At 36.0% G+C, this 15,414-nt stretch overlaps 1 protein-coding gene across 1 annotated transcript in view; it reads right to left on the bottom strand.

Annotated features, from left to right (window-relative positions):
• Nucleotides 1-15,414, bottom strand: part of ITGB8 (integrin, beta 8) — a 96,901-nt gene that overhangs the window by 19,471 nt on the left and 62,016 nt on the right. Inside the window, exons 7-8 of the mRNA XM_010832783.1 lie at nucleotides 6,766-6,861; nucleotides 3,399-3,488 (exon numbers count right to left, since the gene is read on the bottom strand). Of these exons, the coding sequence (XP_010831085.1) occupies nucleotides 3,399-3,488; nucleotides 6,766-6,861 (186 nt within the window). The remainder of the gene's footprint in view (nucleotides 1-3,398; nucleotides 3,489-6,765; nucleotides 6,862-15,414) is intronic.

Raw genomic sequence — 15,414 nt, 5'->3', positions numbered from 1 at the left:
AGCGACCCCATGGACTGCAGCCTACCAGGCTCCGCCATCCATGGGATTTTCCAGGCAAGAGTACTGGAATGGGGTGCCATTGCCTTCTCCTTATGCAGATGGCACCACCCTTATGGCAGAAAGTGAAGAGAAACTAAAAACCCTCTTGATGAAAGTGAAAGTGGAGAGTGAAAAAGTTGGCTTAAAGCTCAACCTTCATAAAACGAAGATCATGGATCTGGTCCCATCACTTCATGGGAAATAGATGTGGAAACAGTGAAAACAGTGTCAGACTTTTTCTGGGCTCCAAAATCACTACAGATGGTGACTGCAGCCATGAAATTAAAAGACGCTTACTCCTTGGAAGGAAAGTTATGACCAACCTAGATAGCATATTCAAAAGCAGAGACATTACTTTGCCAACAAAGGTTCGTCTAGTCAAAGCTATAGTTTTTCCTGTGGTCATGTGTGGATGTGAGAGTTGGACTGTGAAGAAGGCTGAGCGCCAAAGAATTGATGCTTTTGAACTGTGGTGTTGGAGAAGACTCTTGAGAGTCCCTTGGACTGCAAGGAGATCCAACCAGTCCATTCTGAAGGAGATCAGCCCTGGGATTTCTTTGGAAGGACTGATGCTAAAGCTGAAACTCCAGTACTTTGGCCACCTCATGTGAAGAGTTGACTCATTGGAAAAGACTCTGATGCTGGGAGGGATTGGGGGCAGGAGGAGAAGAGGATGACAGAGGATGAGATGGCTGGATGGCATCACTGACTCGACGGACACGAGTCTGAGTGAACTCCGGGAGTTGGTGATGGACAGGGAGGCCTGGTGTGCTGCAATTCATGGGGTTGCAAAGAGTCAGACATGACTGAGCAACTGATCTGATCTGATCTGATATCAGGTATCCGCCATCCCAAATCCCCTTCCCTCCTCCCTCCCCAAGTTTCAGACAGTATTAAGCTTGCCTTTTAATATCTAACAGGTGCAGAGACAGACTTTATTTTTTATTAAGTGTAATTCCTTTTATTCAATATAATTTATTTTTTATTTCAGTTAAATTAAGGTTAAGTATATATTTAATATGTATAGTTTTAATATAGTTTTTATTTAGTTTTAATTTTTATATAGTTTTAATTTTGATGGCAATGTAAAGGATAAAAAATAAAATGCAATCACATTCACCATGTACTAAATTTGTATGTAATTTTACAAAAGTCTTAAAAATGAAATGCAAAGAATTACAAAGTAGAATAAAATATTAGTTTTTTTCTTCAATGAATGAATGGTTTCTGTTGGATTGTGAAGATGAAATGAATTTTCAGAAAAAATTTTAAAGTACAGACATATAAAATTATAACAGAATCCCAGCTTAAGGATGTTGGTTAGAGTTTTTGTTGATTTTGTTAGTATTTTCAAAATTGTTTAAGGTTAATCAGAACTACAATTAGATAATGCATACAGACCTAACCTAGCAAATAAAGAACATGAAAAAAAAAAAGCTATTGTTTCCTTTTCCATGGGTCTAATTTGATACATAGGAAAGTTTATCAATTATATTTTTTCTAAGGGGTTATATGTGGGTTCATATAATGAAAAATAGGGTGACTTCAAATACTGTAAGCTCCTTTCTTATTTTGATTATCCTTGGGAGCAAACTACTGTTGTAGTTGTAATGAGTTGTACACAGGTTTGATTTTCCTAGTCAAGATGTCCCTCCAGTCCTATTAATGCTTTCTTTTTGGTAACAGTGATAAAAAAATTGTAATTAAAGATGCTTTTCCTATTTCATCCAACATAGTCTTGAGACATAGAACAATTACTTGCAAAACAAACAAACAAAAAACCTTGCAAGATTTGTTTTCCTTTTAAAGAAAGAAAGTTTAAACAAGTCCTTCACTTTCTATTCTGTATCCACTTCTGCCTTTTTCTTTTGTACCTGAGTTGAAAGCAGATGTTCCATGAAGAAAATGTGAAGCCTGAGATTTCTAACAATACTTGGGCTACTGTTAATACCGTTCAACTCTACTATGTCAGGAAGGCAATAAGAGAATTTGAAGAAGTGAGAGTTTGTCAATAGCACATAAATTCAAGATAGAACAAAGCATATCTTTGAACACCATGTGAAAAAAGAAAACAGACTATATAATACAGAAGGAAGCACCTGAAAGTTAGAATTTAGGAAAACCTAGGTTCTGGTTCTGCTTCTTTTGCTTGTTAGCTGTTTGACCTTTGGTTAATTTGCTTAGCTTCTTTGAAATTCTACAAATATACAATGGGAGTACTAATACTGCCTTATAGGTTGGTTGAATGGATTGAATGAGGTCATGTATGGAAAATAACTAGTTTGTAGTGGTATTAAACGGAGAAGGCAATGGCACCCCACTCCAGTACTCTTGCCTGGAAAATCCCATGGATGGAGGAGCCTGGTAGGCTGCAGTCCATGGGGTCGCTAGGACTCGGACACGACTGAGCGACTTAGCAGCAGCAGCAGTGGTATTAAAATGACAGTTACTGTTTTTACAGTGTCCTAAAAGAGATTATTCTATCCAGGAATGACCTAGGTTAAGAGTACAGATACTTCTTTAACTTTGTATTTAGCACCTACTCTTCACAACTTGGGAACAGCGTACAACTGTCATCTCAATAAAATAGTATATCTCTTAAGGTAATTCTTTGAATCAAACTGAACAACCTAGTGATGATCTAGGACACCCTAACAAAATTCTCCTAGTAGTCTCCATATCTCAGTTCATTTTTTTCTGGAAAGTTGCTATTTAAATAACACAGTAGATTGATTATGGCACTGGAAATTATGATATTTCTTGGTAATAAAGTATATTCTATGGCTGTGACTTGGTGACTCTCAGAACATTTAATAAGGAAGGAAATTTAGTAGTCTTTAGCTCAAGAAGGCAATGGCACCCCACTCCAGTACTCTTGCCTGGAAAATCCCATGGACGGAGGAGCTGGTGGGCTGCAGTCCATGGGGTCGCAAAGAGTCGGACACGACTGAACGACTTCACTTTCACTTTCCACTTTCTTGCATTGGAGAAGGAAATGGCAACCCACTCCAGTGTTCTTGCCTGGAGAATCCCAGGGAGAGGGGAGCCTGGTGGGCTGCCGTCTATGGGGTTGCACAGAGTCGGACATGACTGAAGCGACTTAGCAGCAGCAGCAGCAGCTCAACCTGAATTTAGTAAACTGTGTCAAAGGACATAGTGAAACACAGAAAGCTGAAATGACTTTACCAAGGTTCTGTAACTAGTTAGTGATAGAGCCAGGGCTAACTCAGGTTCCTAATTCCTAATCTAATGTTTTTCCACCACTCCTCTCAAGATGATAGAGCATTAGTTTGTACCTTGCTATAGAAATTGGGATTAAAAGTTTATGTGAAAAAAAAATGTGTACAATATATACATACCTGATAGGCTTCTACAACCAGATTATTGAGGTTTGCAGCCTTTGATTCTATTTCACCAGCAATGGTGCCAGGCAAGAGGGGTAGAAGGTCCTAGAAAACATACCAATAGCATTCACTAAATTACAACTATGTACAGTGGCTTAGCAATCAAGAAATATTTAAAAATCTTATAGGTATCAATGGAAGATGAGTCATTGCATGAATAAAAAAGTTAAAACACAAGAAAAAATATAAGCAACTAACTAAAGCAGCTAAAACATATATACCTGAAACGATATGTATTTGTATGTCCATGAGTGTGTGTGAGTACCCAAGTTACATGCTAACTTAAACCTTAAAGTATAGACCACAGAACCTGGTCCCAAGAGATTTTAAAATGAAAACGGTTCTGAGGGCAAATAAATTTGATAAGTTCTGCATATGGTTTTTTCTACATAGAGACTCAAAATGTATACCCCTGCAATTCAGAAATAATTTAGCATTATTATAATAACTGCCACATTCTCTAACATTTACTTAATTACAAAACTGTTTTCTCATGTAACATAAATATTTTGCAGAACTGCTTTTCCATGGAGCGGTCTTTAGGACATGCTTGTCCAGACAGGAGAAAAAAAATCAAAGTCACAAATGGAAGTTTCATTGAACAGGTGTTCTGATGGTCCATAAAAAAATGGACTCTAGGTATTCCTAGTGAGAAAATGAGAATTAGTAAAGGCTTAAAGGTTTACCGAAGTTGTAGATTAACTAAGAATAGAGAAGTAACTAGTTTTACTAGAGTGAATGCTGCATATTTATATGGAATCAGATTATGAAAAGTCTTGAAATGCATTTATATATCATTTTATCATTCACAAGTATCACTGAGTTCTTGCTGTATGACGGCTACTACTTGAACAATAAGCTACTACAAATAATTTAGTACCTCAGGTATAAGGGAAATATATTTGTCAGACATTTTAAAAATCCATTTATATAACTTTTATTAAGTAGCATCATATGCCACTTTGGAAACGCTAAATTATTAGGCCACATAGTTTCTACCCTTAAGGATCTCACAGGAATGTAAATGACAGTTTCAAAAAATGATGTTCCCATGAAGCAATGGTCATATATATGGACCCTAATTCGAGGGATACAGAGCAGGCATTTGGGGGCTGGGGAAGTTTGTCAGGGACTGTTTCCTGGAGGAGGTGATTCATGAGTTGTGTCTTCAAGGATGAGTAAGAGTTAATCAACTAATAATGGAGAAAGGCTTCCAGGGATGGGAGATAAATAGCAAGAACAGAGTTACAAAGAAAAGAAAGAGCCTGGTGAGTGTGTTCACAGGAGAATTAGAAGCACGACTGGAGGGACAAGTTTAAGGCAGACAGCTTTGGGGGATGAGGTCAGCGAGGCAAGCAGGGACCCACTAGCCTCATGTGCCATAATAAAGGCTTGATCCTCTAGATCAGAGGAAACCACTGGAGCACTTTACTCAAAGTGTGATTCAAATAGCTCATCCTGCAGCCAGGTGAAAGGTGGATTTGGGAGATGGGTTAGGAAGGTGTTACAACTCAGACAAAGGTGATTAATAAAAATGTCTGTGAGCAACCAAATTGGGTGACTGCATGGCATACACAGGACTCAGCAGAGTTTGTTACGCTTTTAGAATCCGTTGATTTTTACTTTGCATGCAATTCAGTTAATAACAAACCTGGTTTTATGGTTTAACAGTCAGTAGAAATTTTCTTAAAGGAGTAGGAAGAAACTGCTAGAGCCAATATCACCATCAAGAAGTAATAAATAGCAGACAAAAAAGAGCAAAACAATAAAAAGCTGCTCAGTGAGTTGAAATTCAATTTGAAATTTAAGCTTAGAGGTTAAGAACACAGGATTTAGGCTGTTAGGAAAGTATATAACCTCCCTAAATGCATTTGTTTCCTTCATCTTTAAAGTGGGCATATTAGTAATATTATCCTTCTTGTTAAGAGTTTTAAGAGTATCAAATGAATTAATGTTAATAAACTCAGTGCTTGACAACAGTAAGTACTCAAAAAGTGGGAGCTGTTACTATTGTTAGTAAAGTGATTTGGGCATTTAATTTGAGTCCGAGCTCTACTTCTGTGGATATAACAGCTGTTTCCTTAAAACGAATTCCATGGTATGTAAATTTTGGAAAACAGGGAATTACATCTTCACTGTAGGAAAGAAATGATACAATTGCTAAGGGACGAAATGATATAATTAAAGTAGCACTTTCAGATGATAAATGTAGTAGTCAGATATTAGGGAAACTGGTGACAGGAACACCAGCTTTGTGGCAAATGCAAATGAATTCAAGTAGCTGTTGAAACCAAAAGAAAAAATAGTTTATCTGAAATATTAAAAAAAAAATAAGTAAAGGACATTGTGGGTACAAGGTAAAAGCAAAGACAACAAGGGAGATGAAGATCCAGTGAACAGACATGTGTAAAGAAAATTAGGGTATCACGCCATTGTAGAAATGAAGAAAAGAGAGTTTCCTGGAAAAAAGAATCTATAAGACTGCAAGGAAAGCTTTAGCAGGATCACAGAAGTTCTATTTTGGGGGTGACAGGAGGAATCCCATGGGATGCTGCCAGAGTGACACAGGTGTCAAATGTCTATTCTGCTTGTAGGACTCACCTGGCTGAAAAGATTCTGGACAAAACCAAAATTATTCTTATGTAGCAAGGCTTTGACTGAGTCAGCCACTTCCATGGCTCCTCTTATTCCTTTATTAGATGACCTAGACAAAATCTAGGTATGTTGGTGCTAGATTTGTTGAAAAATACTGATGCTCCCCAATCTAATCTATTATAAAGATATGCCCATGGACTAGAATAAGCAGAAATGTGGACATGGTATAGTTGGGGTGTGAACTACGTTTCACCTGATAAAAGTCTTCTCCAATATTGTCACAGTCAGTACCAAGTCTGTCTACAATGCGGGAGACCGAGGTTTGATCCCTGGGTCAGGAAGATCCTCTGGAGAAGGAAATGGCAACCCACTCCAGTACTCTTGCCTGGAAAATCCCATGGATGGAGGAGCCCAGTAGGCTACAGTCCATGGGTTCGCAAAGAGTTGGACATGACTGAGCGACTTCACTTCACTTGACTTCAGTACCAAGTACTATCAGTGCCCTCACTAGATTCTAATTTTAGGTTTGCAAACATAGAATTTGTATTTATTTATACTTAAATGTTAACTTAGGGCACTGTGTAGTATACATTAGTTAATATAGTGTTAAATTTAGATTGTACAAAGTATAAGAACCCCAGAATCCTTACCTGGGGTTCTGAGAAGTATTCTAATTTTAACTACAGATGCAAACATTTTAATTTTTACATTTTGGGAGTTAACATACCTTATACCAATGAAACTGTTTTCCTTGAACTGCAAAGATGACGTTAATATTGTTGTCTATTAACTTTTCTGAAAGTTGGCCTAGTGAGGGATGTTCCTGTAATGAGAAATGAGAAAATGAGATAAAGAAGGGAGTGAAATTTAGTGCATCAGTTCCATACACTTCCAAACATCTGTTATACAGAGAACTGTATGATTAACATAAAAATGTATTGGGTTGGGAAGGATTATTGTTTTACTAGAGGCATTTAAATTACTAAAAAAAATAAGGTTAACATCAAAGTATTAAGGATATTTTAAAGACAAAACTGCCATAAAAATATCAGAAGCTCAGAAAAATGAAGAGGGTTGCATTCAACATAGTACAAAGTCTTTAGTACCTTTTAGGTTAACGTTGGATTCCAAGTGACATAATTAAAAGATTATCTAATATTCAGAAACAGAAACATATTAGTGACAATCACATTCTGAGGTGAAATTCAGTAACAAGTGTTGAAATGCAAATATATTAATGTATATATGCATATATATTTGATGGGCTTCCCAGGTGGCGCTAGTGGTAAAGAACCTGCCTGCCAATGCAGGAGACACAAGAGACCCAGGTTCAGTCTCTGGGTTGGAAAGATCCCCTGGAGGAGAGCCCAGCAACCCACTTCAGTATTCTTGCCTAGAGAATTCCAGGGACAGAGGAGCCTGCTGGGCTACAGTCCATAAGGTTGCAGAGTCGGACACAACTGAAGCATCTTAGCATGCATGCGTGCAATATATATTTGCTGTGTAACATGGTGTAATACAAAGTCTATTTAAAAGAAGAAAATCCTGTATTCAAATCCTGGGTTGTCAGTTTATGATAAAAATTGTATCTAGCTGTACTAGGAATATTTTCTAATGGCAACAACTGCTTTTCAAATATTTTTGCTTTGACAAGAAATAATCAGAGTTTGCCAAGCATTCCCCCTTCTTAATTTTTAAAACCATTCATATTTTATGGAAAAATTAATCCACATGTTTTTGACCAGCTTATACTTAACACACATAAAATCAATATTTAAAAAGCAGTCCAAAATGTAAGCAGTTTTTGGAGCCTTCTTAATCTCTTTCTCCTTCTCAAGAACAGGGAAAATTATTTTTTCTCAGAAGATCATTAAGAAGGTCAGTGTATTTTTAAGCTTAAAAGAACACATTTTTTAACCCTAGAAAGAACTGTTTTAAAAGAAAATTTTAAGTACCTTGAGGCCAATTTGTTAAAGTTACAAATGCTTAACAGATGTTTAAATAATCCATTGTTAACAAGAGAGTTGTGGATTAATGGCCATTGTTGAACCCTTTCCCCTTTCTCCCATGAAGCACAGTATCTTTTAAGTATTAAGTATTTTACCTTTTATGTCTTGTATTTCACTAGCAGGAATACTCCCTCTCAGCCAGCTGTCCTGGTTTGGTGACGTCACTACTTCTCAGCCTTAACTCCCCCTCTGCTGCTGCTGCTGCTGCTGCTAAGTCACTTCAGTCGTGTCCGACTCTGTGCGACCCCATAGACGGAAGCCCACCAGGCTCCCCTGTCCCTGGGATTCTCCAGGCAAGAACTCTAGAGTGGGTTGCCATTTCCTTCTCCAATGCAGGAAAGTGAAAAGTGAAAGTGAAGTCTCTCAGTCGTATCCAACTCTTAGCGACCCCATGGACTGCAGCCTACCAGGCTCCTCCGTCCATGGGATTTTCCAGGCAAGAGTAGTGGAATGGGGTGCCATCGCCTTCTCCATAACTCCCCCTCTATCTAACCCATTACATATTGTTTCTCTAAACGTTGAAAAAAATTAATAGAGATAACAAGAATTTCACGGCCAAAAGGGAGAAGAGAAAGCATTGTGCCAAAGCAGCGCCTAAGTAGTTAAGGGCAAAAGGATTCCTTTCACATTTTTATTCTTCACCAACACCTTCACTGTGATTTGTGAGAAATAACTTAAAATGTCAAAAGGAAAGAGGAGGTAAGAAGGATTAAACGGAAACAGTTTTGGTTAAAGAAATAACGGTGTAGAGATGTATGAATTTTAATAATGTACCTATGTAGTGACAAAAAATAAGCATTTAAGATTCTCCATAAAAGTGAGATTCATTATAAAAAGGCTTTGAATAAAGCATTACTTGAGTAATAGCAACTATTACCTAAAATGAGATTTGGGGTTTGTATCTGAACAGATGAAAGTTTCCATGCATAAATTATTAAAACTTGTAAAAAACACTTTATACTGAACCTAATAGTGACCCACTTCACATTTATATTTTAAAAAAATGCAATTGTATTTAAAATTCAGGGCTTTCTCTGTTGAGCTGTATGAGATAGGACAAATGACTCTGTGCTCAGTCTTCTCAACTATCAGTTTATAACCTGTGTTTCTTCTTTACCTAAAAATGATGATTTATATTATTTGTGAGAGGCTTCCCTGGTGGCTCAGATGGTGAGGTGTCTGCCTACAATGCGAGAGACCTGGGTTTGATTCCTGGGTCGGGGGGTGGGGGGTCCCCTGGAGGAGGAAATGGCGATCTACTCCAGCACTCTTGCCTGGAGGGTCCCATGGATGGAGGAGCATGATAGGCTACGGTCCATGGGGTCGCAAAGAGTCGGACACGGCTGAGTGACTTCACTTTCACTTTCCTCGTATTTTATAAATATCTCTCCAGTTACAGCAAAATATTTTTTCTTTCTGCAAATCATACATACACCTGTGGTAGGTTGAATAATTTCTTCCCAAAACTTATGTCTACTCAGAAACTCAGAAATTAGGAAGAGGTAGGGAAGGATTTTTCTCTGGAATCTTCAAAAGGAGTGTGGCCTTGCTGACAACTTGATCCCTAACCTCTAGCCCTCAAAACTGTGGGAGAATTCATTTCTGTTGTGTTAAGCCACCAGTACTTTCTTATGGTAGTTCTAGGAAATTAATATAATGGCTTACAATTGTTTTTAACCATTGTAATTACTCTTTTAACTTGTTCATCTTCACCATAGTTTAGTTCTCCCAGTGATGTTCTTTTTCAGTAGTGTGTCCCCTGTATTACTCATAACCCGGTAAGCAGAAGTCTATTAATAGTTATTAAAATGAATGAATGAATAACTCAAAAAAAAAGTTATACGATAATATAGAATTTGAAGTATTGCATATCATAATAAGATATGAAAAAATGTCTTGGTTAAGTGAAAGCACTCAATTATCTGGATTATTTTTTCATTACTTTTTATAAATCGATTTTTAGATGACAGATCATGAAAACAATCTGATAGCACAGATTTATTTAAAGATGAAGACTTATGTTTTGTCAGTCTCCATCTCTCCCATTGGCCTGTTTTTCTATCTATATGGCTGCACAGTAATAATCTCATAGGCCCGTGTTTCTCATCAGTGGCACTATTTACATTTTGTGTTGTGGTATGGGACTGTCCTGTGTGTTATAAGATACTCAGCGATGTTCCTAGCCTCTACCTATTAGATGCCAATATGTCCCTCCTCCCCTAGTTGTAACAACCAAAATACCTGTGGACATTGAAATATCTTCATGGAGGCAGGATACAAAATTGTTCTGGCTGAGAGCCATACCAGGAGCAGGGCCCTGGAAACAGACCACTTGGGGCTTCAACTCTTGGTTCTGCAACTATTAGCTCCATGACACTAGGAATCTCTCTTTACCTCTCTGTGATATAGTTTTTATATATGCAAAAGAGGTATAAATACTAGTATCTAGTATCTACTTCGCAGGGTTATGGTGGGGATTAAATGGGTTAACATGTGTTTAATTTACCATTTTCTAATTATTAAGCCCAAATTAATGATAAGTAGGGGCTCATGATTTTGGGTAGAATCCGGGAGTTGGTGATGGACAGGGAGGCCTGGCGTGCTGCGGTTCATGGTCGCAAAGAGTCGGACACGACTGAGTGACTGAGCTGAACTGAACTCAGGGGCTCATGTCCTGATGTCACATTGCTTGTCATTTACCTAGACACTGCTATGTTGGGCTGTGTGACCACAGACAAGTTCCTGATTCTTTTAGTGCTTCCATCTTCTCACTTATAAAATGGAGGTAATAGCAATATCTATACTTCACTGGGATGTTGGATGGTGCTCCCCAAGTGTAAAGGAGCAAATACCATAGCTGCTTAATAAAAGACAGCTTTCAGTAAAAGACATTTGGAGACCATTACTAAAGGCTAGATGCTGGGCTGTTGGATTTGCTTTGACTTGCCTCATGTATTTACCTTTTGCACCTGGCTCCTGAAGTGTTTGAATTTGTGGCTCCTGTCAACATGGTGTCCATTGCATTCTTGATATCCTTAGTTAGTGAATGAGGGGCATGGACTAATTATTTTTTGTAAGCTGTTCAATGAGAATGGTAATAAAAATTTTCTGCGTTTTTAAACATGATTTAACCAAACATAATTTATTTAGAACATTATATTTCATAAATATTTTCATCAGTTTTTGTTTTTGTTGAGTTACTTTGGGAAGTCATTATTTTTTCTCATTTTTAGGGGCATTAGAAGCAGTGTGAGTCTACTTTGAGCCTAGCCCAGGTGATTCTATGTGCAACTTTGCTTTCACTTTTTAGGAAAAAACAAACAAACAAACGCCTAAATACTGTTCACAGAAATACTTTCCTGGCTAGTTTTCTGCAAGCATGAGAAGCATTCAAATTAGGTCTACTCTAATTTTATTATTGAAGTCCTTATTGTTCACATGGCATTTACAGTTTTAAACAGATCGTAGAGTAGCAAGCTAAAATCGGGCATTTTGTTAGTTTTAAAAGCTGTGATATATATATATATATATATATATATACACACACACACACACACACACACACATACATATTATTTTAATTGAAGTGTAGTTGCTTTACAATATTATATTAGTTTCAGGTGTATAACATAGTGATTCACTGTTTCTATAGATTATAAGCAATTAGCTATAATAGCCTAGCCTACAAAATATTAGCTATATTCCCTGTGTTGTACGTTACATCTTTGTATCTTATTTTATACCTAATAATTTGTACCTCTTAATCCTTTTATCTTATCTTGCCCCTCCATCATCCCTCTCCCTGCTAGTAACTACCAGTTTGTATCTGTGAGTCTGTTTCTGATTTGTTATAGTCATTCATTTGTTCTTTTTTCAGATTCAACATATGAGTGAAAATGTTCAGTATTTGTCTTTCTCTGTCTGACTCATTTTACTCAACATAATACCCTCTAGATCCATCCATGTTATTGCAAATGGCAATAGTTCATTCAAGAGTTGCATGACACTCCATTGAAAAATATATATATATACCACAAACTTCATTTATCTCTTGATGGCCAGATTTCTTTCCTATCTTGACTTTTGAACACAGTGCTCCTATGAACATTGAGGTACATAGATCTTTTTGATTTTCATTTTCTTCAGATATATATGCCTAGGAGTGGAATTGTTGGATCATATCTTAGTTCTATCTTTAATTTTTTGAGTAATCTCAGTACTGTTTTCCATAGTGGCTGTACCAATTTAAATTCCCACCAACAATGCACTATGATTCCCTTTTGTTTACATTCCTCTTCTATATTTGTTATTTGTGGTTTTTTTGATGATAGCCATTCTGACAGGTATGAGGTGATATCTCACTGTGGTTTTATTTTGCACTTCCCTAATGATTAGTGATGTTGAACATCTTTTCACATGCCTGTTGGCCATCTGTATTTCTTCTTTGGAAGAATGCCTATTGAGGTCTTTTGCCCATTTTTAAAATACATGTGTTTGTTTTTCGATATTGAGTTGTATTAACAGTTAATATATTTTGGATATTCACCCCTTGTTAGACATATCATTTGCAAACATCTCACATTTAGTAGGATGCATTTTCATTTTGTTGATGGTTTCTTTTGCTGTGTAAACACTTTTCAGTTTGATTAGGTTCCATTTGTTTTTATTGCTTTTGTTTCCCTTGTCTGAGGAGACAGGTCTGAAAAACAGTACGAAGATCTTTGTCAAAGACCATACTGCCTGTGTTTTCTTCTAAGAGTTTTGTGGTTTCTGGTCTTACATTTAGGTCTTTAATCCATTTGAGTTTATTTTTTAATATGATGTGAAAAAAGAATGTTCTAGTTTTATTCTTTTGAATGTAGCTGTCAGTTTTCCCAGCACCATTTGTTGAAAAGTCTGTCTTTTCTGCACTGTATATTCTTACCTCATTTGTCATACATTAATTGACAATATGTGCATGGGTTTATTTTTGGACTGTCTATGTATCTGATCTATATGTCTGTTTTTGTGTCAGTACATACTGTTTTGATTGCTGTAGCTTTGTAGTATAGTCTGAAGTCAGGGAGAATGATACTTCCAATTTTGTTTTTTTCTCTCAGTATTTCTTTGGCAAGTTGGGGTCTTCTGTGATTGTATATGAATTTTAGAATAATTTCTTTTAGTTATGTGAAAAACGCCATTGGTAATTGAGAATTTGCATTACATCTTTGGGTAGATGGCTTTGGGTAGTATGGCCATTTTAACAATACTAATTCTTCCAATTCAAAAGCATGGGATATCTTTCCATTTCTTTCTGTCAATTTCAATTTGCTTCATCATGTTTTATAGTTTTCAGAGCATAGGTCTTTCACCTTCTTGGTTAAGTTTATTCCTAGGTATGTTTATTCCTTTTGATGCAAATTTAAATAAAGTTGTTTTCTTGCTTTCTGTTCCTGAGAAAATATATACTAATATATTATTAGTGTATAGAAAAGTAACAGATTTTGTATATTAATCTTGTATCCTGAAATTTTACTGAATTAATTCATTAGTTTTAATAGTTTTTTGATGGAGACTTTATGGTTTTCTATATATAGCATCATGTTATCTGCATGTAGTGATATAATGATTTATGTTGATCAGAGATATTGACCGGTATTTTTTTTTTTTTTTTGGTATTGTTTTTGTTTGAGTTTGGTTTCAGGGTAAAGGTGGCCCCATAGAATCAGTTTGGAAGTGTTTGAAAGTGAAAAAAATGAAAGTGAAAGTTGCTCAGGAAATGATGTTTTCTTTTCACTTCTTGGAAATAGTTTAAGAAAGATAGATATTAACTCTTCTTTGTATGTTTGGTGGCATTCTCCTGAAGCTCTTTGGTCCTGGACTTTAGTTCGGGAGGTTTTGATTATTGATTCAGTATCAATACTAGTTAATGATCTGTTCAAATTATCTATTTCTTCCTAATTCAGACTTGGAATATTGTGTGTTTGTAGGAAATTACCTATTTCTTCTAGTTTGTCCAATTTGTTGGTATTAACTGTTCTTAGTATTCTCTTATGATCATTTGTATTTCTGTGATTATAGCAGAACTTCTCTTTCATGTCTTATTTTATGTATTTGGGTACTCTCTTTTTTTTTTTCTTAATTATCCTGGTCAACAACTTATTAATTTTATCTTTAAAAAAAAAAAACAGCTCTTGGTTTTGTTGTTCTTTTCTATTGTAGTTTAATAAATTAAATAAACATCAATTTATTTATTTCTGCTTTAATCTTTATTATACCCTTCCTTTTGCTGACTTTGGACTTTGTGTTTATTTTCCTAATTCCTTTAGATGGTAAGTTAGGCTGCTTATTTAAATTTTTCCTAATTTCTTGATATAGGCCTGTACTATAAACCTCCCTCTTAGAACTGCTTTTGGTATATCCCATAGATTTTAGAGTATTGTGTTTCCATTTTTATTTGTTTCAATTTATTTTCTGATTTCCTCATCAATTTCTTTATTGACCACTGATTTCTTCCTAGCATATTGTTTAGTCTCCATGTCTTTGTTCTTTTCCCACTTTTCTGTCTATAAGTGATTTCTAGGTTCATGTCATTGTGGTCAGAAAAGATGCTTGATATAATTTCTATCTTCTTAAATTTGTCGAGGCAATTGGCATGTGGTCTCTGGAGAATGTTTCATGTATACTTGAGAAGATTGTGCATTCTGCTATTTTTGGATGGAATGTCCTGTAGATACCTACAACTGTCTAATGGTTCATTTAAGGCCACTGTTCCCTTATTGATTTTCTGTCTGGATGATCTCCCCAGTGATGTCATTGGGATGGTAAAGTGTCCTACTATTATTGTATTACTGTCCATTTCTTCCTTTATTTCTGTGTGTGTGTGTATTCCTATATTGGGCATATATATGTTAATAAGTGTAATCTCCTCTTGTATGGATCCCTTTATCATTATATAATATTTAATGCCCTTATTTGTCTTATGTTACAGACTTTCTTTTAAAGTCTACTTTGTCTGATACAGGTCTGCTGCCTCAGCTTTCCTTTGTTTCCATTTGTATAGAGTATCTTTTTTCAACCCTTTACTTCCAGTCTGTGTAACTGTAGCTCTCACTTGAGTGTCTTACAGCAGCATGTTAGATAGTTGTTCTTTTTTTTTTTTTTTTATCCAATGAGCCACCTTATGCCCTTTGATTGGAGCATTTTGCCCATAGATATTCAAAATTATTGTTTGTAGGTATGTGCTTATTGCCATTTTGTTACTTTTTTCTGGTTGTTTCTCTGTTTTGTCTTCTTGTTTTAGTCTGTTCCTTTGTAGTTTGATGATTTGCTTTAAGTAGTATGCTTGTGTTCATCTCTTTTTAGTTTTAGTCTCTTTTTAGTTTAGT

The sequence above is a fragment of the Bison bison genome, unplaced genomic scaffold (genome assembly GCF_000754665.1).
Source record: "Bison bison bison isolate TAMUID 2011002044 unplaced genomic scaffold, Bison_UMD1.0 scf7180017862274, whole genome shotgun sequence".
In the NCBI taxonomy this organism is placed as follows: Eukaryota; Metazoa; Chordata; class Mammalia; order Artiodactyla; family Bovidae; genus Bison; species Bison bison.
Note: the sequence above shows the minus strand (reverse complement) of the source record. Positions and strands in the feature narration are given on the sequence as shown.